At 40.1% G+C, this 21008-nt stretch overlaps 1 protein-coding gene across 2 annotated transcripts in view; it reads right to left on the reverse strand.

The window, feature by feature from the left end:
- Positions 1-2142: 2142 nt before the first annotated feature.
- Positions 2143-21008, reverse strand: part of LOC143156937 (ubiquitin-conjugating enzyme E2 E2) — a 219753-nt gene continuing 200887 nt past the window's right edge. For both annotated transcript variants that reach the window (XM_076331199.1, XM_076331198.1), the window contains exon 6: positions 2143-2909. In XM_076331199.1, the coding sequence (XP_076187314.1) occupies positions 2812-2909 (98 nt within the window). In that variant the 3' untranslated portion in view covers positions 2143-2811. The remainder of the gene's footprint in view (positions 2910-21008) is intronic.

Genomic DNA, 21008 nt, shown 5'->3' on the forward strand with positions numbered 1-21008 from the left:
TCTGCTGGCAGACTGAATTCTGTTGGGGATGGATCATTTCTCCTCAGCGACAACAGCGGGTTTCAAATAACGCTTCATATTTCCCAGGTTTAGCAGATGAAGAAAAAGAATTACTTGGGAGGCAAACAGAGCAGATTTGCAAATAGAGGAGAATGTTTTATGGCCAGACTTGCAAACATTTGGCTCCCGCAGATGCCAGAAGACCCTGCATCTGCTTTAATCAACGTGGGTTGACCCTTTCTGATTATTTCTTTGAGATCCCTGTGGTTCTTAAGACAGTAGTTTTATATTATCTAGGACAAAGCCACTGTTCTGCTTCACACAGAGGGCAACTCACCTGCAAATTCAAACTGTGCAGCTTTTCATCGGTAAGGAAGGCAAGCGAGAGCTGATGAACTGAGAATAGACGTTTATTAAGAATTCTGTGATTCCCCCTCCAAGGTATCTCAGCTGTCTTTCAGTTACGTCTTCATTAGAGATACAATAGGCTCTTCTGTTTATGTCTTCTTTATATTTTGGCAAAAAAAAAAAAAAAAGATGATAGTAGGAATTAAAGACTTCTTTTTCAAGCAGGTTTAAAATGTACCTGGGAAATTACTGCATTCTGCTCAGCTGAGTGTAAATAAAGGCTGCAGAGTGGCAGACGCTTAAAGTAATTCAGAAGAAATCTGAAATTGCCCATTAATTGCTGTCTCGGGGGATACAGGTCTTTTATGGCAGGAATCTCTTCAGCAGATGGGATAAGAGGAGAAGTAATGCAGTTACTGTACTGGGCAAGATGCAGTTGTTCTTTTTAATCCTTTTACCCCTTTGTTGTATTTTTACAGCAGGAAGGTTCCCTTCAGACGTGGAAGTACTTTGCGGCAAGTCGTATGGTGGAAGCAGCTTCCAAGGGAAGCACATATAACAGTTGTCCTAAGAAGGTGTTCTGGCTCAGAGAACTCTGGTTTTTGGGTTTTGTTTTGGTTTATTTTTGAACTGTTATTGTTCTTTCACATCTGTATTTAGGATCTGTTGGCCTCAAAATGTTGTATGGCTGGGCTTGTAAACAGTTGGCTTCTACAGACACCAGAAGACTCTCCGTTTGCTTTGATCAAAAGAGACTGATTATTTCTTTGAGATCCCCATGGTTCTTAGGGTGGTAGTTATATACTACCTACAACAAAGTCACCGTTCAGCTTCTCTTCACACAGAGGACAACTCACCAGTAGATTCAAGCTGTACGTCTGTTCAGTTATTAGCAAATGGCTGAGAGAAAAACAGATCAGCCTGGAAATGCTGAGCGGCGCAGTGATTGGCGTAGAGGCCCTGTCGTGTCACCTTGACTGCTTTAGTATTCAGGACGGTTGGATTGGGTTGGAGTGTAATGGGATCGGGCCTCCCCAATCTTTATACTGTCCCTATTGTAATGTATCTTCTTTAAGATAGGATCTTCTTTAAACATAACAGGCAATGAGAGAGGGGAGAGGGCAGGCAAGCACTGTATACGTTTAATTATGAGACAGGGATTTTCCAATATGCCTTGCAACACAAAGAACATTTAGATATCAGCATCACAGTGTATATTTTCTAAATCACAACACCCACACATTTCCTTAGCCAAGTAGAAGTTTTCCTTCTATGGCTGCGTATCTAAAATTAGCCTGAAGGTCAAATCTGAATAGAAATACCCTTGCCATTGAACGTGCTGGGAATGATTGGTGCAATGGGCTCAATTTTCCCATCGAAAACCTTATTTTTTTAAATAACAGTTGCTTTTACAATTAAAGAGCTTGGAGAAAGGCAAAATGAGGCCTGCTGTATAAAATCATCATCAATATTCTGCTTTCGCTGCAAGGCTATTTTTATAGCTAACTATTTTAAATGTAACAAGATGGATATAGTGAAGCCGTAGTATAAAAGATGCAGCAAGAGCCTTCAGAATAGCTGAGCTGAGCACCGGCATGCGAAAGAAAGGCCTTCAAATTTGGAAGATGTTTGTATATGAAAGATACACACAATGAAGAATTCTAAGTTAAGAAAGGCATTGTTGTGAAGAAATGAATAGTTTAGGTCTAAAATAGTTGCTTAACCTGCAGTTGTATTATGTCAGGACTACACAGCCTATACTGCACAAACGCAAAAGCACCGTCTTGCAAGAAGTGCATTTATCAGCCACAGTGTTTTATTGAGTGCTTTAATAATACAAGTGTACATCAACTGATCCACAGTCAAAAGTGGCAGGTCCCTAAGAAATTTACAAGCACTTTTTTTTTTTTTAAGTAAATCAAAATACATATTAATTTGTTCAACGCAATAGCCTTTTGTGTGGGAAACAGAAGGCTAGTGATAAACACAGTCTTAGTAATGCACAGTGATTCTTGATTTTAAGCTTTTATACAAAACTTGTTCCCAGTAGCATGCACCCACCATTAAAGACTTCAGTACAAAAAAATAACCCTAAACACTACATTTAAGTAGAAACGAGATATAATTCTGAATTTGTTTGTTTTCCCAAAAACCACATGAAAGAAAAAAACCCCACACATTAATACAAAGCTTTGTGACAAAGCTCTATACTATTACAGATCCAACATTCTTTGCACTGATAACCAAAATTCCCTGTCTACATTTGAGGGAAACAACTTTCAAGTTAACAGAACAAAAAACCCCAAAACAAATAAAAATAAAAATAGAACCAAAAAGAAAGTAAGGACAACCTTTTGTCACAAAATGGTTCAAAATTTAATAAAAAATAAGAATGAAGGGAAGGGCTATTGATGCACTTAGTGAATGTGCTTGCACAGGTCCAGCAAATCCTAGAGTAGGTTCCTATGTGGCATATCGCTTGGTCCACTGTCTGGCCATTCTGTCGTGCTCTGCTCTGTTAGTCATATACTGAGTGGCAATACTTCCAACCAGGGGGTCAGCTGAAAAGGAAACACAAACCGTGAAATACTCGTCAGCCTCGGAAGGATGAAAAAGCTATTCTTAGGTCCAGATTCATTCAGTCCTTTTAGGTTTAACTGTAAGAACAAGGTGCCTACATATACGAGTCCCACTTTGAAAGCACGCATCCATACAGGAAGAAAGGAAGAAGACGGGGAGGAGTTGGCTGGCAATTAGATATAAATTTCTGGTAAACATATAACTAAAACCATTTTCTAAAATTCTGCTTCACAAACCAATGTTCCAATAATTTTATTTTGAGCTAAAAGTCGCTTTCAGGTGATAAGAATAAACATACTGCATCATTTATTTATGGTATTAGACTCCCACAAATATCTATACTATCACCTAAGAAGACGATGGGCTCTAATTCTATTATCAGGTTAAATGGTTTTTTGAATACTTTTAGTTTTGAAGCATAAAGAAATATCGGGAATTAGGGCAGTAAGTACTATTTTCAAAGCAGAAAAAGTCAATTCAACTTTGGGAATTGGTATTTAATTTACGGGATCTTTCTGAGCATTTATATGGCCAGAATGCTGCATGATTTCGTCTTCTCAAGCTATTTCTGTATATCCAAAAAGAGACAACAACCTGAAAAAGTATTTTTACATTAATCTGTATCTACAAATTACTTCACAAAAAATTAAACACAATCAGCCCTTTAAGAAAAATACACCAAAACAAGACTTTCCCAGAAGTGACTGTACGTCATCACCATTTTTCTCTTCTCAGTTTAAAGCAGACAAAATGTATAGAGATTTTCCCTTTTCTGAGGGGACCCATACTCTTGATATTTCTCCTGCAACAGTAAATTTCCTGAGATTGTACCACCACACCGTGCAAGTTCAGAAGCACTGATACCATGTTCTTTCCTGACTTAGGACAGATGAACATGACTTCTTATTAAAGCCAGTTAATAATCAGCTTTGTAGTTGACTGAAGATGGTGCCATTGAACAATATGAATCTCGGCTTCCCCAGTACAGTCCTAATCCGAGTGTGACGTTTGTATTATTAACCACTGAAATTCCTGGGAGTAGATGTCAGGCATTCCACAAAGCAGAGTAAATCTGAGCTTTTTTGTTTGTTTGTTGACAGTAAGAGTTTATGTTAGCAGAAGCATGTTGGTTTAGCCAAAAATCAATTGATTGGCTTACTGCTACTTTCAGGAAGAGCCCATGATTTGAATCTTAAGTTTGCACCTACTAAATTAGTAAGGCAAGTTATCACTGTGACTGTGGTGTACTAAGTCCCTGTAGTCTCAGCCCTGCAAACACTTACTGCATAAGCTTACCTTTAATATCATAATATATCCAGAGGAGGTCACCGAGACCTAGGCTTTGCTATTTTTACATGCATGAGTGTCAAAGAAGCATATCTCATCTAAGATCCATTTTAAAAGTTTCAGACTAGAAAGTATATCACCTTTTACTCCTCAGCCAAGGAGAAGAACTATATAGGGGATTACCGGAAAGATTTTGTTCTGTGCAAATAGGAGGCTAACAGTCTATGGGTATTTAAGGAGTGCAAAGTTGTTCATGGCTGGAATGAGGTTTGAGAAGCACTGCAGGGTAAATGGGGAACTTGGGCAATGGGAAAGGGCAGAATTTCTCTCGGCAAAAAATTTAGGGGGTAGCCACAGGAAAACCTTGTCATAATGCAACGTAGTTTGGGGATGAGTCTGACAGCACTGCTGTGAATTTCCACACCCTCCTTGGACCACTGTGCGAAGAAACACTTTCACAGACCCATGGAGAAATGGATACTAAGGGTCGAACTTGAAAGGAATCCTTGGAGCAAAATTCGATGAACGTGCCAGTTTTCATGCTGTTGGGAAAGGTGGGGTTTGGCCTCTGAGGCATCTGGCTGTGACGGGTTGCAAGAATATCATGGCATTATCATCTGGAACGCGGTAAGTGCTTAATGACGTTTAATGCGTATTTAAAGTGCTGCCACTAAGACCTTTATAAAACCTTCTGTGAGTCAGTGAAAAGTGATACGCTGTAGTAAAGGTTTACCCAGTTCCAATCTGAAAGTCTTTTATGTACAGGACGAACGCTTCTGTGAAAGCATGTCTTTCACATTGAGAGCTATAAATCAACTTCCTTGATATACTGAAAGGGTACTGAGGATCATATCATCATCCCCAATCCTGAATGACAGATTACAATGTTTGGTTTCCTAGTGTGGTTTCCATCTCTATCTCCTTTTGGGAGCAAGGAAGTATTTCAACAACATACATCTTTGGAAGGATTTGGAAGGTACAGACTCTTCCTCTCACGTCCTCCCAGCATGGGAGGGTGTCTACTTTCTACTACATGGGGTGGGGGAATCAGTGAGAGGAGTTCTTGAGAAGAAAGTGGGGAAATCTGTTGAAGTCCAGTTATGTAGGGAACTGGGCTGTTTATTTATCCATATGCTCAAGCCTTTGTCTTTGCAGTGTTTTGTTTGGCAGTTGGGGAAAGAGTGGAGGTGACGGCCTGCAAGATGTCTGAGGTCTACATAGTTTTTGTTGTAGGTGTATAAATTCCCACCGAGAGAGTGACCTGTGAATCGACTATCATCTCAGGGTGCTTCCCTCAAGTCAGTGCCTCCCTCCATCGGTGTCTGCCTGTGTGAAGCAGGACTGCTGAAGCAAAGAGAGGTCCTTGCCTGCCGCAGCATGAGCAGGACCAGTGGCACCCACAGCCAGCTGCCGAGTGGACGCTACTAAAAGGTGCTCTCAGTAATAACAGTAATAACGTTGTTCTTTGCAATTTGGCAGTTTGGCTATACATTTTATTGGTTATAACAATATAGAATAAAAGAACAAACCCACAGTTTGGCAAAGCCACTTGCTTGTTTGAGACTCCAAACTGAAGAAACAGAAAAACAGTTATTGCCAGAGAGGCCCAGCTATTCCACATCCCTGTCAGAGGGTCTGGAGGTGTGTTGTTATTGTATGTCGTTATTTATGAGGACTTTAATAAGGACTCTTCAACAGGCATTTGAAGAGCTGGCTTATTTTAGCAGTTCCTGTGAAGCTGTAAAACCATCAGGAGGCACAACTGCTTTGTTTGGGAAGTCGGGACAGCTGGTGAGGAGGGAAGTTTTAACTTCAGATCAGAGCCACCCAACCAGTGGCACACTGGCCAATTCGATGCAGCACACTGTATTTGTGCCGGAGGACATAAGGATGGTGTATGAACTCCAGAAATGCATACGGTCTCTTTCTGCACCTGCATGGGCAGCTTCAAACCCAAGCCATATTGTCCCTGGTGGAGGAGGGAGCCGGAGGACGGCAGGCCCAAGGAGACATATCTCTCAACGCTTAATGAGTCATGAGTCACCACTGCTATGCAGTTCATGGGGATGGGCCACAAAATGGAGATTACAAGATACATTGAAGCACCTTAATTAAAACAATTAAAAGATTTAATTCCCAACATGCATGAGCCTTGGTTATAGTGTCCAAGTCCTACAAAATACCAAATGTGAGGAAGAAACAATAGTTCCCATTTACCCCCTAAACTAAGTAGCACATGGCTGAGCACCACCTGGTTCTCAGCCGGGCTGCACTGTATGAGGAGTATTGTGAAATTTCCATTAGTAGGGCCAAATATATATATTTATAAAACAACTGCTGTGTAAACTGTCTAATTAAGAGATAAAAAGGAATACTGGATCTCAAAATTCATAACGGTACTTTTCCCATGTTTCCATTTCTCATTACCATAAAACTGTTTCTTATTTTCCATTTGTATATATCTGTGGTTTTATTCTTGATGTTAGAAATTTGTTTCCATAACTAGTAAACCGCTCTAGCTTTTTCTTTTATTTTTGTTTTAGAAGTAGTGTGATTCATCAGTGAATCAGGGTTCACTTCAGAAATTCACTCCAAATGGGACTGTGTCCAAACGACAATGAAAACCAGGGGATCAGAATATAAAGCTATGCCAGAAATGTGTTATCAGAACAACCTAGTGAAAGGAATGAAAATAAAACCACAATAAATTAATAACAATAACAGCAAAACTTTGCAACTCCTGGCCTGCCAGGAGTTGCATACTCTGGGAGCTCTCGGGTCACCAGATGCATGGTGCCTGGCTTGAGAGCCACGGGTACCCCATCCCTCAGGGCGCCAGCGGCTGGAAAAGCTGGGATGAGGCAGAGCGATCGTGTGCTGCACTCAGCAGCACCGAAACCTGGGAGCAGCATTGCGGGTGGTGCTGGCTGCAATAGCCACGCGTGGGGAGCGCGGGGAGTCGTGCCGTGGTGCACACCGTCAGCTCACCAGAGAAGCTGTTGCAACTCTGTGGACCTGGAAAACTTTAAGGTCTCATAATTTACTGTTCCTTCTAGTCCCTGACTCTAACTTCTAGAAATCCGCCCTAGGATGCCTCAATAACCTTTAGCTTGTTTAAAGAAAAATTTTTATCCAATACTTGGATTAGTTCCATGCAAAATTGGAGGACACCAGGCATTACAGCATCAAATTTCATGTTAAAGAACAGTGCAAGAGTAATGAAAATATATTAAAAAAGCACCAAATTAAACAAGCATGGACAGAAGCTAAGGTTCAGCGATGTAGCTTACATGGAAAATGTTAATCAAGAGACCTAAAGTATGAAGAAAAGCTTCCGGACGATTTATAGGAAGACTGTAGCTGCTAAATCCCCCGTCACCTCACCATATGTAATCTTCATGTTACATCAGAATTCATGAAATTACCCTGTATTTAAATGTAGTTTTGAAAACTGGGCGAGCTGGAGCTCCTGCCTAGCTTAAACAGGTTGGATGCGCTGCTCTACAATGTCTTGTCATCTTCTTTTGCAGCCACTTAATATGACTGTATAAGGAAGAACATTTGTGTCTCATGTCTGTTGTAAGGCTAATCAAATTTACAGCCCAATTCTAGGGAGTTAATGCTATTGGGGATTTGGATGAGCTGAGGTTTGGTCATTACAAAATTTCAGCTGTGCTTAATGCTAGTTATACTGCTTTATCATTCAGAAGACAGACTATAATTCTTCTTTAAAACTACTTTTCCCCCAAATAAATGAAAATATATTGCTATACTGTATTTTTCTCTGCTTGTATTTTTACAGCTATTTCTATGTCAGCAAATAGCAATTTCAGAGCAGAATTGATCTCCTGGGCTTTTCAATGCTCTTTTAAAAATACACCAAACATACTCTAGTGAAATAAAAAATGGAGATGGTGTGTTTAACAGCTTGATTTCAATGTGCCTTCTCCACCAGCCACATGATATGCAATGAAATTCCAATTGGTAGGGCCAACATGGTTAAAGAGACATACATTTAGACTTAAAATGTACATTACGGGTGTTTGTATGCATTGTATGTATTTTTTTATGAGCATTTATGAAGTAGAATTATATTTCTATTGCAGTATTTTACAGTTTTAATAGAGAACAGCTGATGGAGCCACTTATTACACCATCATAAGCGGGTTCTCAGAAAGATTTCTGGAGCACCTTAAAAACTAAAAAAACCCACAGCCCTATAAAAATCTCACAGTTTCTTCAGCCAAATATTTACAATGTACTTTTTTTTTGGTTCAGGTTTAGATTCAGCTCTGTATCAGGGGGAATTCAGAAGAGCTGGCCTCCAACTGAAGAAGCAGAATTAAACTGGAAGAATTTCCAAAGGTGAGATGCAACTTGAAAGGTCTTATTCTGTCTCCTGAGCTATGAACGACTCCTTTCTCATAGCTGTGAGAGGTATCCCATTGAGAAGCTCTATGGAACTACCTGTTCTGAAACATCAGTCACCAAAAATTAACTCTGCTTTCCTTTCTTTGGACAGGCTGTGTGAAATGCAGAAGAAAACAAACAAGTAATTTTTTTGAACCTCAGTTACACATTTAGAAGAGTTTTTGGTTTATGGAATACAAATTTTTTTTTTTAGGCTTGCCTCTCCTTCCAAATATTCTGCTGTATTGCTTTTTGAATTAAAAAACTGTGAGTGCTTGGGTTTTTTGAGCTTTTTTGTTTTTTAGGAAAAGTCCAGGTGCTCTGTATGTCGTCTATAGGATAGCTGCCTTGTAGTCATCTTTATACAGTAGCACAGGCAGGATTGGTTATCCCAAAATTAAACCTCCCCAAAATAAAAGTTCATTTTTTCAATAACTACATTTTGTTTGGTAATTCCAGTGCAAATAGCAGTGCAGGACAGTATATATTCCCATATTGGCTTGCAGTGAAAGCCAAGTTTTCTGAACCCAATTTTTGTGTTTTTTAATATTCTACCAACCTTTAAGAAATAGGTCCCAAAAGGCACATTAAAAAAAAAATTAAGATTGGGGGGAAAAAAGCAGAAACTAGTAATTCACTGAAACACCGGTTTTCTTAACAGCAAATGCTGACAGCTTGATGCACACAAAAAACATCCTTAAACTTAATTTTAAAAAGTAATTTTGTTTCTAATTATATTTTATTATGTTGTTTTCAGTGGCATCTGGGCTAGTGTTACAAGAAGACTGGTCAGCGAACACTGCAGTCAAAAGCAGTGTCAAACATGCTATACCAAATATGTCATAGAACAATTTAATACTCTGAGAGGAAGGGATTAAGAGAAGATGAATTGTTTGTGAGTAATTTTGTTTATAGTGTCACTTTGCCTCCGGAAGTTTCCACAGTTTGCCACACGTCACCTGTTTTAAACTTAATGAACTCCTAGAAGACCATGTCAAGGATACTGTGAGTCTTGATGTGGAAAATGAGGTATGTGAAATGCATCATAGTATCCTTCAGTGATCGTACAGCAGCAGTGTTGCTCTCTTTTGCTATCATTAATAATAATGCACAGACTAAGTAATGCTTTGGAGGCAGAGGCAGGTGAAGTGGCACACTGAATTACTCCACTAACCTTTCACCTTTGAAAAGAGTGCTCAAAACCAGGGCACAAGTGAAAACGAGTGCGGCGCAGCACTAATCCCTGTTTGTGCGGCAATAAAACTAGCCTCACGGTTGGAAGTCTGATCAACACACGCGTATGAACTGGAACAACAGAGTGATTCAAGTCAGAACAAAGGGTGGTAGCAGGGCTCTGAATTACTTCACACACCCTACAAGCTGAACTACAATTTATTTCTGACTTTCATAAAATCACAGTTCCAACTATCCACATAGAATGTATTTATCTATCTATGAGGCTCTTTGAAAACTGTACAGAAGAATGATAAAGTGATCAATAAACATTGTATAAAAAAAAGAGAACAAATAAAATGAATTGTTTCAGTAAAGAAAAAAGGTAATCCTTAGAGGAGAAAGGAAAAAATTCTAGAAAGGTCTAATATCTACTAGGAAAGAAGTCAGTGAAGTTAATACCCATTTTAGCAATTACGGTTTGTCACAGAAATCATATGATACGGAGTACAATGAACTCTCTCCTGAACTCGTTTCAGGAACTAGTTTTGCAGATTTGGTTGGTCACATCTTAATACTCAATAGAAAAATTCTAATATATATAGGCTACACCAGTGTGCTAAAACATCAAAACATGCCTGCTGAAATTGCCTTAGAGCTCAGGTACCTCATTAGCCTGGCTACTATGGTTGACACGGATTGCACAAAGTGAACAACCATATGACCTTGAAGCGTTGTTCCCACCGAAGTAAAATAACAAGGGATGGAGTAAGATATCCTTTGACATAGCATTCTTAGATACAAGGTGATCGAATGTGTTGGAGTCAGAAGAACAAAGGCTGACTTTGTTATGTCACTTCTCAGTTTCAGATAAAACCCAGGGTTGTCTTTCCAGGTATAGCATGGGAATAAGGAAATACAGGGTAGATGCATAAAACAGATAGATGCATTTGGAAACGGATCTGAATGTTTACACTAACCACCTCTGCATCTAGAGAACTAAGTGAAAACTGTGATAGATACTGTAGCTTGGAGACCGTGTAATTTTAAAACCAAAAGTTTGCCTAAATTTTTTGTCCCCACATAGGAAAGCCAACCTAGTGGTCACTGTGCTAATGCAGGGCTAAAGGAGACTTACAGTTTTGCACCAGGCTTCCTATGAAGTTGTGTTCACCAGTACATTCCATAGTCCTGGTGACTCAATCACCCAGCCCTCGGCTACCTCTCTAGCTATACACCTAAAGTCTTTTCCCCGCAACAAATCAGAGCAGGTGCAGGAGGAGAAAGAGAGGGTGAGATAAAGCATGGAAAACCCTGAGGTCTTGTTCTGTTGTACAGCCAAGGTGTAGCCAGGGTGCACTTGTGGGCAGGGAAATGGGGAAGCGGTCATGTCATACTGCTCGCAAGAGGTGAAACTCTGAAGTGCTTCTTGGTCTTCACGGTTTGCAAGTAGTCATGATGACTCCAAGAAAGTTAAGTGGTCTTACAGTGGTGCCTTGGTTTCCCATCCGTAAAACTGGACTAATGCTTCTCCATTGCCCAGGATATTCTGAGAATAAATACGCTAAAAATTGCGAGGTATCTGGATACTGTGGTAAATGTGGCTGTATAAATGTGTATCATAAAGAGACCGATATCCATGACTTGACTCCAAATTTTGAGCTCTGTAGAACTGTCAGAAACACATCTGACTTCTGTTAGTTCATACAATGATTGAAGTTACACAAATATTAAGGCATGTGTGACTTGATTCCAATGTCCAAACTGTTGTCTGGAGAAAAATGTTACCTATCTTCAAAAATAAAAGAGCTCTGCAAATCCAGTTTAGAAAACATCCATTTACTAAAATACCGATTTTTGGATACCTGGGAGGAGAAATTTATTCCTCTCTCTAGACTTGCATTTGATTGTTGGCGGGCTACCTACCACAGATCTGTGTGAAATATGAGGCTGCCTAAGAAAAAGATGTTTCAGAAATAAGGACTATTATCTGGCCCAATTTTATTAACATGGCTCTTAAAGGAAAGCATTGGCAGTGATTCATCTCTGTATCTTGCCAAGGGAAATCATTGTTTAAAGAGTAAGGTTTTTTTCAGTCTTCAGTTTTTAGCAGGATTTCTATAAACTTCATTGGCTGACTGGGAGTTAGCTGAGGCAATCATGGATCAATGAGGCACAGTGTACTGATCTTGGAGTTGCCTTTAATTAAGGAAGAACATGCACCTATTAGAAGTGCCAGCATGCTGGAACAATTAAAGTTCTGAAATAACACTCTTCACTTTGATGCTTGGATACATCTCAAAATTAAAAGTACAGATACATTAGCAATGTATCTGTTCATAATAATGAACTCAATTGAGAAACAGTCATTGTTATTAGAAGAAAAATTAATAAAAAGATGTTAGTAAATAAGAACTTGATAGGAAAGACATTACATGGTACGTGGCTTGATAAAATCTGCAGAAAAAGTTACAGCAATACGCATTTATCTTGTGGAAGATGACTGTGAGTGGATAACAAGGAAATCACAGCATTAGGATCTCAAAGCAACCAAAATGCTAAGATCCATAATGTAGCTGGCATGTACCCATAGGGTCATAACTATATTTTCAGAAAAACACCGTGGATGTTTTTTTTGTCTGAAGATTTAATAAGGGAGGGATAGCTATTCTATAGGAATTCCAGTTTTCTTCTTGATTTGTCTCTTCTCACTTTCCACTAATCACCATCTCCAGGCAAAGAGTGACCTATGGGTCTTACACATCCTGAATGAACAGTTTAAGCCCAAAGCAACTGGGTGTAAAAGCATTCCCTGTGACCATGCTTTGTGCAGTGTTAGACATCCTATAATCACTTGTACCAAAGGTAGATTACTCTGCAAGAAAACCAGGAGGTCCAATAGGATCCACTGACCATGTGGATTCCCAGGGGAGAGGGAGGGGAAGAAATGTTACTGCATGGTCTGGTCTTTGGTGGCATTTAGACACTGAGAGGAAAATGAGTCCTAAAGGCATCTTCACTTTCAGGAGAACGGTTTGAATGTGAGCAATACCAAAATCTTCAACTTAAACACATCAGGATCATTTTAGGTCAGATGCAGGAGTCATGTGAATCCTGCTCTTGAATCTATCCCTTTGTTCCTTTATTGTAATTAATCCTTGGAGTAACTAGAAAAGCCTACATATGTTATGAATGCTGCTTATTTTGGTTTAATCTGATTTTCTCCTTCTCGTCCTATTAAATCTCATTATTAATTTGACGCATTTAAATCCAAAACTGTTATTAGGAATCTCATACAAAATGTCAAAAGAATACAAGAGGCTTTTATTTACAAAAGGGGGGGGCTGGTGAAGAATTTTATCCCTACTAAATGCCAATAGGACTCTTTTTCATAGGCCAGAGCCTAAAATCCCTTGGCAAGTTGAACATCCCTTGGAACAGGAAGTTAGGTGTGCCTTGCATTAACACACTTCTTACTGTTACCCAATAATAACCTAAAATATAGCCAGGCCTCTCCATTCCCTCTCTATACTTCCCTTTCTCCCAGGGAACACGTGGAAGGAAGTCGCAGGCTGTATCTGGCTCAGACGTGTCTAAGTTTATATGTGCATCAAGAGGCAGTGGAAGGAAAATGCCTGGAAACTAATTTGTTTGTGATTTTTGTCGGTATGGCCCAGATGCTCTCTTTGATGGGGCTGGCTTCTCGGGGCTTTTCTGGACTGCAGGCATGGGTCGTTTGAGCCCGGTTGTGTGATCGCATGTTGGGACTGTGCTTCACGTTGCCATCTGCATCTGTGGTCCATACTATTCTGGAGGAGGCATCCCAAAATGTTACTGCACTATAAGTGTAGGGAATAGGTGCCATCTCAGCAGAGTATGGGACAGGGACCTCTGGAATCAGTCTCACTGCTAACGTGCACACTTGACAGGTTTTTGACAGTCCAGAGTGGTGAAGTTGGATCCCTCGAGTGCTGCAGAATTTGCAGCAATTCTGCCCTACCAAAAGAGGCATCCAAGGAAGATGCTTGTACCAACACACAGTGGCTCAGGAAAGTATGAAAACCAGGGTGCCATCCTGCCCTGAAGATTGGTACAGGCCAGTTACGGCGATATTTCTGGAGGCTGATCAATGAGGTGACATGGGATATCATATGAAGGGAGCAGGGTGGTGCGAGCTCTGGCAATGACTGAGGAATCAGAAGATGAGTTAGAAAATAACCTCATTTTAGTAACCAAATGGACTATCCACTTCTAAATTAACTTAAGAACATGAATATAATTAGGCTTAATTATGAACAGGTTCTAATAGGACTAGAAGGAAAAACAGGTTAAACAAAATAATTAGCATTCATCATGTAGGCAGGTTTAGCTCCAGGATTAGTTGCAATGAAGTTACATGGCAACGCTGAATAAAGATTGAATTTATGATATATACAGCAATAATTTCATATTTAGTAACAGGTAAAATAACTTTATTTGGAAATCCTATCACTCCTGCGTGAGGGGTCACATGGACTCCATTGTCATGCCTGACTAAATGATAATCACTTTGTCAAATGATTTCAGGTGTTGGCATAAAAAGTCCTAAGATGGAGCCATAGAAAAAAGCTATACAAGGTAGAGATGGAAAAGACATGGAAGGTCATGAAAGCATTCCTTCTGCTAGTATAATATTGTGTCTTACAGTAACTTCTACTTTCATGCCACTTTATCTAATTGGTATTATAAAGACCCAAGCAGTTGAGTTTACCACTTGTGGAAGAAGGGGCAGGCGACTCAAGAAGAGTACAGGGATCTCGTTAGGTCGTGCAGAGAGGAAATGAGAAAGGCAAAAGCCCAGCTAGAACGCAATCTGGCCGCTGTCATTAGAGACAACAAAAAATGTTTTTACAAATATATTAATGACAAGAAGAGAGCCAAGGAGAATCTCCATCCTTTATTGGATGGGGGGGGGAACATTGTCACCGAGGATGAGGGAAAGGCTGAGGTACTTAATGCTTTCTTTGCCTCAGTCTTTAACAGGCAGACCAGTTATCCTCAGGGTATTCAGCCCCCTGAGCTGGAAGACAGGGACAGTGAGCAGGATGAACCCCCCATAATAAGAGGAAGCAGTCAATGACCTGCTACGCCACCTGGACACTCACAAGTCTATGGGGCCGGATGGGATCCACCTAAGAGTGCTGAGGGAGCTGGCGGAGGTGCTCGCCAAGCCACTCTCCATCATTTACCAGCAGTCCCGGTTAACAGGGGAGGTCCCGGATGACTGGAGGCTTGCCAATGTGACGCCCATCTACAAGAAGGGCCGGAAGGAGGATCCGGGGAACTACAGGCCTGTCAGCCTGACCTCGGTGCCGGGGAACATTATGGAGCGGTTCATCTTGAGGGTGCTCACAAGGCATGAGCGGGACAACCAGGGGATCAGGCCCAGCCAGCACAGGTTCATGAGAGGCAGGTCCTGCTTGACCAACCTGATCTCCTTCTATGACCAGGTGACCCGCCTAGTGGACGAGGGAAAGGCTGTGGATGTGGTCTACCTGGACTTCAGCAAGGCCTTTGACACCGTCTCCCACAGCATTCTCCTCGAGAAGCTGGTGGCTCACGGCTTAGACAGGTGTACTCGTCGCTGGGTCAAAAACTGGCTGGACGGCCGGGCCCAGAGAGTTGTGGTGAATGGAGTTACATCCAGTTGGTGGCCGGTCACAAGCGGTGCTCCCCAGGGCTGTTTTGGGGCCGGTCTTGTTCAATATCTTTATCAATGATCTGGATGAGGGGATCGAGTGCACCCTCAGTAAGTTTGCAGACGACACCAAGTTGGGCGGGAGTGTTGATCTGCTTGAGGGTAGGAAGGCTCTGCAGAGGGACCTGGACAGGCTGGATCGATGGGCCGAGGCCAACTGCATGAGATTCAACAAGGCCAAGTGCCGGGTCCTGCACTTCGGCCACAACAACCCCATGCAGCGCTACAGGCTTGGGGAAGAGTGGCTGGAAAGCTGCCTGGCGGAAAAGGACCTGGGGGTGCTGGTTGACAGCCGGCTGAACATGAGCCGGCAGTGTGCCCAGGCGGCCAAGAAGGCCAATGGCATCCTGGCCTGTATCAGAAATAGTGTGGCCAGCAGGAGTAGGGAAGTGATCGTGCCCCTGTACTCGGCACTGGTGAGGCCGCACCTTGAATACTCTGTTCAGTTTTGGGCCCCTCACTACAAGAAGGACATTGAGGTGCTGGAGCGTGTCCAGAGAAGGGCAACGAGGCTGGTGAGGGGTCTGGAGAACAAGTCTTATGAGGAGTGGCTGAGGGAACTGGGGTTGTTTAGCCTGGAGAAAAGGAGGCTGAGGGGAGACCTCATCGCTCTCTACAACTACCTGAAAGGAGGTTGTAGTGAGGTGGGTGTTGGTCTCTTCTCCCAAGTAACTAGCGATAGGACGAGAGGAAATGTCCTCAAGTTGTGCCAGGGGAGGTTTAGATTGGACATGCGGAAAAATTTCTTTACTGAAAGAGTGGTTAAACATTGGACCAGGCTGCCCAGGGAAGTGGTTGAGTTACCATCCCTGGAAGTATTTAAAAGACGTGTAGATGAGACGCTTAGGGACACGGTTTAGTGGGCATGGTGGTGTTGGGTTGACGGTTGGACTCGATGATCTTAGAGGTCTCTTCCAACCTTAACGATTCTATGATTCTAAGCAATGAGGATTCCAGTCCTTGAGAATTTTCTGAAATGTAATTCATCTTAAAGTTGCAAATGCACCACTCCATAGAAGGGCCTTTTTCTAAGATGGAAAATTCTACAAGCAGTTTACTAATGAGAGCTCTATTTCTGTATCCCATATGAATGTGAAATCTTACAGTACAGCCCATCCTTAAATTTGGGACAATTACACCATACATTTTGCTATTTAAGTAACTGTCTGCTACTCCAGTTAATGCACCTGAACTTAATTTGCTGTGAAAATAGGGATTCTGAAACACACACTGCATATAATTTGTTTTATTTGTTGCCTTTGATAGATCTGCAAAACTGTAAAAAACAAACAACCGTTTCCTCCTCCCCTGCTGAATAATGTAGAAAATTATCCATGCAAAATAAAAGACACATGTCTTGCAGTAGTGTAAATCATGTCTGAAGGTAGAATCTGAACGACTTAGGAATACTAATTTCTGAAATCTTACTCAAGAAAGTGAGAGACTAAATGATTTAATAGCTAACATACTTATATCCAGGATTATAAATTTTGCTTTTCAGGACTGACTACTTTCTTGCTGTGAATCTGTTAGAGCGCCAAATGTAGCAGGCTTCTTTTCAGGAGCTTAAAGAATGCGGAGCGGTGTGATTTCTATGGTGAAACAAGAATAATTGTATTTTAAGAACAGGAAGAAGCAGCCTTAAAAATAGTTGTGCTAATCAGGGTCCTGAAGGTGGTTCATAGGCAGTTAGAAACATACGGCAAGAAATGTCTAAATCTGTCCTTCCCTTCATGTTAAAAAAGGTACAGAGGGAAAAAAACAGAACAAAACAAAAAAAACCCACTTAGTAAAATGGAACAAAGTCTAAATGAAGAATCTGGGGTGCAAAAATTCAGCAGGACTGATGCCGGTTTAGTCCAGCTGAGATTCAAGCTATTTGTACTAACTGGGAATAATGAATATTAGATTAAATTATTATGAGATTAGAGAATTAAGTGTAGGAATACAGGTAAATGTGATGTCTAAATTTATTGATTTTCTAGTTTTAATTATTTTTCCCTTAAATATACACAGTTCTATTAGTGAGAAAATATATCCAGTAGAAATGGTTAAGCCTAAAAGTGTTGTATCATCTATTTTGTTCAAAATATTCCAATGTAATTATGGACATGTCTGTATTGGCTAGACAAAACCTGTATGAAACAAAGAAAATACATGTAATGACTGTAAATGATTGGAGTGTATTTTGAAAGTAAAAGGCAGTTTACTTTGTATCTTGGAATTCAGTCAAATTAAGCTAGGATTCTATATTTTATATAAGAGAAATAACCAATAGCTTTATTTAAATACTTCACATTGTTAAACATTTAATATTGATGACTTATTTTGGTCTCGGTTCACACAAAATTTATTATGTGTATGCATTAAATTACCTGTCTTCTCTCTGAGGTAATGGGCATAGGAAACCTCCACTGGTACTATTTTAAATTACACATGTTTATTGGAAGGAAAATGAATTGTAACCTTTTGTATTTGTAGCATCCATCATTCAAGCATTTTCTTAAGTACTTTTAATTTAACGACGGTTAAGGTAAAGCTCATAGAAACCCTGTGTTTCTTGAGCAGAAGTGCACAAACTTTTAAAAACCCTGTATGTATATTTATCATATAGCTTTTATAAGCTTTATGTTAAAAAAAATAGATCAAAATGCCAGGTGTATTTTTTTCCAGCTTTACTTCCATTTTGTGATAAGACTGAATTTTGTATGTTCTAGAAGCCCCTTTTGAGGAATAATAAAGATTAGGAACAGTTAAGGGTAGTGACAAGACTCTTTTCTCTCATGAGTGCCAATTACATCCCTTTACATTTATTTCTTGACACAGATGTACAAAGCCTCTTTACTGATTTGGATTTTACTCAATCTCTGATTTAATCAAATGCCATTTAATAAACTGATGGTTGGATATTATTATGTCTGAAGTTCAATTTTTCCCACCTTGTCTGAAATAAAAACAAAATAGGAGTAGAAAACTTATTGAAAAGGACAAGAAATCATTAGCAGCATGGTCAAACCTTTCCTATTTAAGGAATGGTTGAAATCTAAGCTTATTTCTTCTGGAGAAAAAAAGACAAAATAAGATGTGACAGGTAATTTTGTAAAGAAGATGATAAAAAAAGTGGTCTTGCTTATCTTTTCCATAGCAAGAAAAGAACACGAACAAAAACCCAACACATTTAGCAAAAGTTAAAAGGAAGTAGATGCTTCATACACCAAATAGTTAAACACATCCAAGAATATAGTGTAGGAATATTAGAAGGTAATTTAGGAAATTTAAAAAAGAATTAGAAAACACACTAGTCACGGCACCACCTAAGTTACCATTGCAAAGGTTATTACTGCTCATGCTTCAACACATAATCTGATCGTTAGCTGTGGTTAGGAGGGAATTTCCTTTCTAGTGTATTACTGTATGAGTAAAGTGCTTTGAGGGAATTTTACACTTTTCACTGAACCACTGAGCAATGAGCAGTTACAGGCAGCGTACCTGACTGAACCAAGTAGTACCGGTTTTCTGCTTGAGAATGACTATATTCCTCCTTCTAGTGATTATTCTTTGTAGAGTTACAGATACATCAGATAAAACAAGAACAGGGTAGGAGTGTGTGTGACTGGTATCTGGAACTACAGCTAGTGGCTGCTTTATGCAGTGGATACCACAAAATCCAGATTGCACATTTTATTTTTAAAAAGTAATCTGTACCATTCACTTCCTAAATTACATAAACCCACCAATATTCTTATGTAAATAACCCCAGACACTTTTCAGAGAAAAAAATACTTAAACAGACTGTAGACTTCTGAAACCATAATGAGGGGTTTAAAACTAAGTATTTCTAAACAACCTTACTTCCATAGTTGTGTTAATCTTTTTAATAATGTCTTGTGAGTTTTGAATAGCCTAAATCTAAACATGTGAAATGCCTCTATGCTCACAAGCAATGCTCTTCTACCCATAAGGTGTTGTCAATGTGCAACTGAAAAGAGCAAAGATTTAGGCCAACATAAATAGCAATCCCGATCCAAGCCTCCTCCCCCTGCACACATGATTAGGACATATTCCAAGACATATTTTCCTGAGAACTACTAAAAGGATGACAGTTCACAAATGTTTTTCCTGCTGTTATAATAATCCCCGCAGTCACGGGTTCATGTTTAGGGACTTAGTCAATTGGTAAGAACAAAATCTTGTAACGTTTTCATCAGCTCTTTATGGCAAAGCAAATGAATTCTCTTTCAATGCTTATCTATGTGTAATTCTCATAATGTGCTGCTGCACTGCTTGCATTTACATATGTTTAATTTCATGTTTATAGATCACGTCCACAGAGTTTAACACATATAGGTGTATGCGTCTGCAAATATTTGAAGACCAGATGTATAGAAAGTCTCTTCCTGACAGTGCAGAGAGACTCCTAGTGGGACTTCAGACGCCTAAATCCCACGGGAAGTACTGAAAACCCTGCCGGCTGTCTGCCAGCGTCTTCAGGTGCCTAAATGCTTTTAACGTATTGGTACCGTGTGTCCAGCTCTGAATATGAGAAACTGTGATTCAAACTATAGAATTGCAGTTAGTATAGCATACGTACTATAGCACAGTACAGATAGTATAGTACAGTATCTTTTAAAGGGAATGGAAAGAGAAATCACTGATAGACTATCAAGGATTTGTAAATATCAGCTGTAGACTATATGACACAATCAGTCCAAATATGGACATATTACTTCAATAAATATATAGCAGGTTCTGCAGAACTGGCAAGGGAACATACAATATTTAAAGATAAATAGGTACTTTCTGGCAAAAAGAAATTTGTTGCAATTGTCGGGATCGTTTTGCTCATATGAATGGGTTGATGGTGACGGGTTTTTCCCAAGGCAATCCTGCCCCTGATGTTGTGATTCTGCACTCACTGAGAGCAGAACAAAACCCATCCGTTTTGCGCTGCATTTTCCTTTTGTGATCCTTTCAGACAACTTGCTACGATGGCCTTTATGTAAAACAGTCAGCCATATGCACCCATCCACTCCGCTCCCCGTCCAGCAGCACCAAGATAGCAGAGCAACCGCACGCTACATTTTGTATTTGCTAAGCAAAAGCCTCTGGAGTGAGCTCATTTCATTTGGAGGCAACCCAAGGCAGAGATTTTAAAAGGGACAGAAAGGTTATGTTGCAACTTAGAACAAACCAAAAAACATTACTACATGAATCGATTCCTTGCCACTCTAACTTTTGTTTACCGTCTCTTAACTTGTTGCCATGCTTGAGTGACACGGCATAGAGTATTTTCCTGCTCCAGATACAAAGAGAGCATTTTCCATTGTGCTGAAACAGCCCAGAAACCTGCCCGCTTCCTGACAGAGCACAGTATACAAACTCTGAAGAAAAGGGAAAAACAGCTCCAAGCTAAAGAATATAAATAATATCAGACAACAGAGCAATTTCATTGTTTACACGACCCTCTGCTGCT

This window comes from Aptenodytes patagonicus, chromosome 2, assembly GCF_965638725.1.
Source record: "Aptenodytes patagonicus chromosome 2, bAptPat1.pri.cur, whole genome shotgun sequence".
NCBI lineage: Eukaryota > Metazoa > Chordata > Aves > Sphenisciformes > Spheniscidae > Aptenodytes > Aptenodytes patagonicus.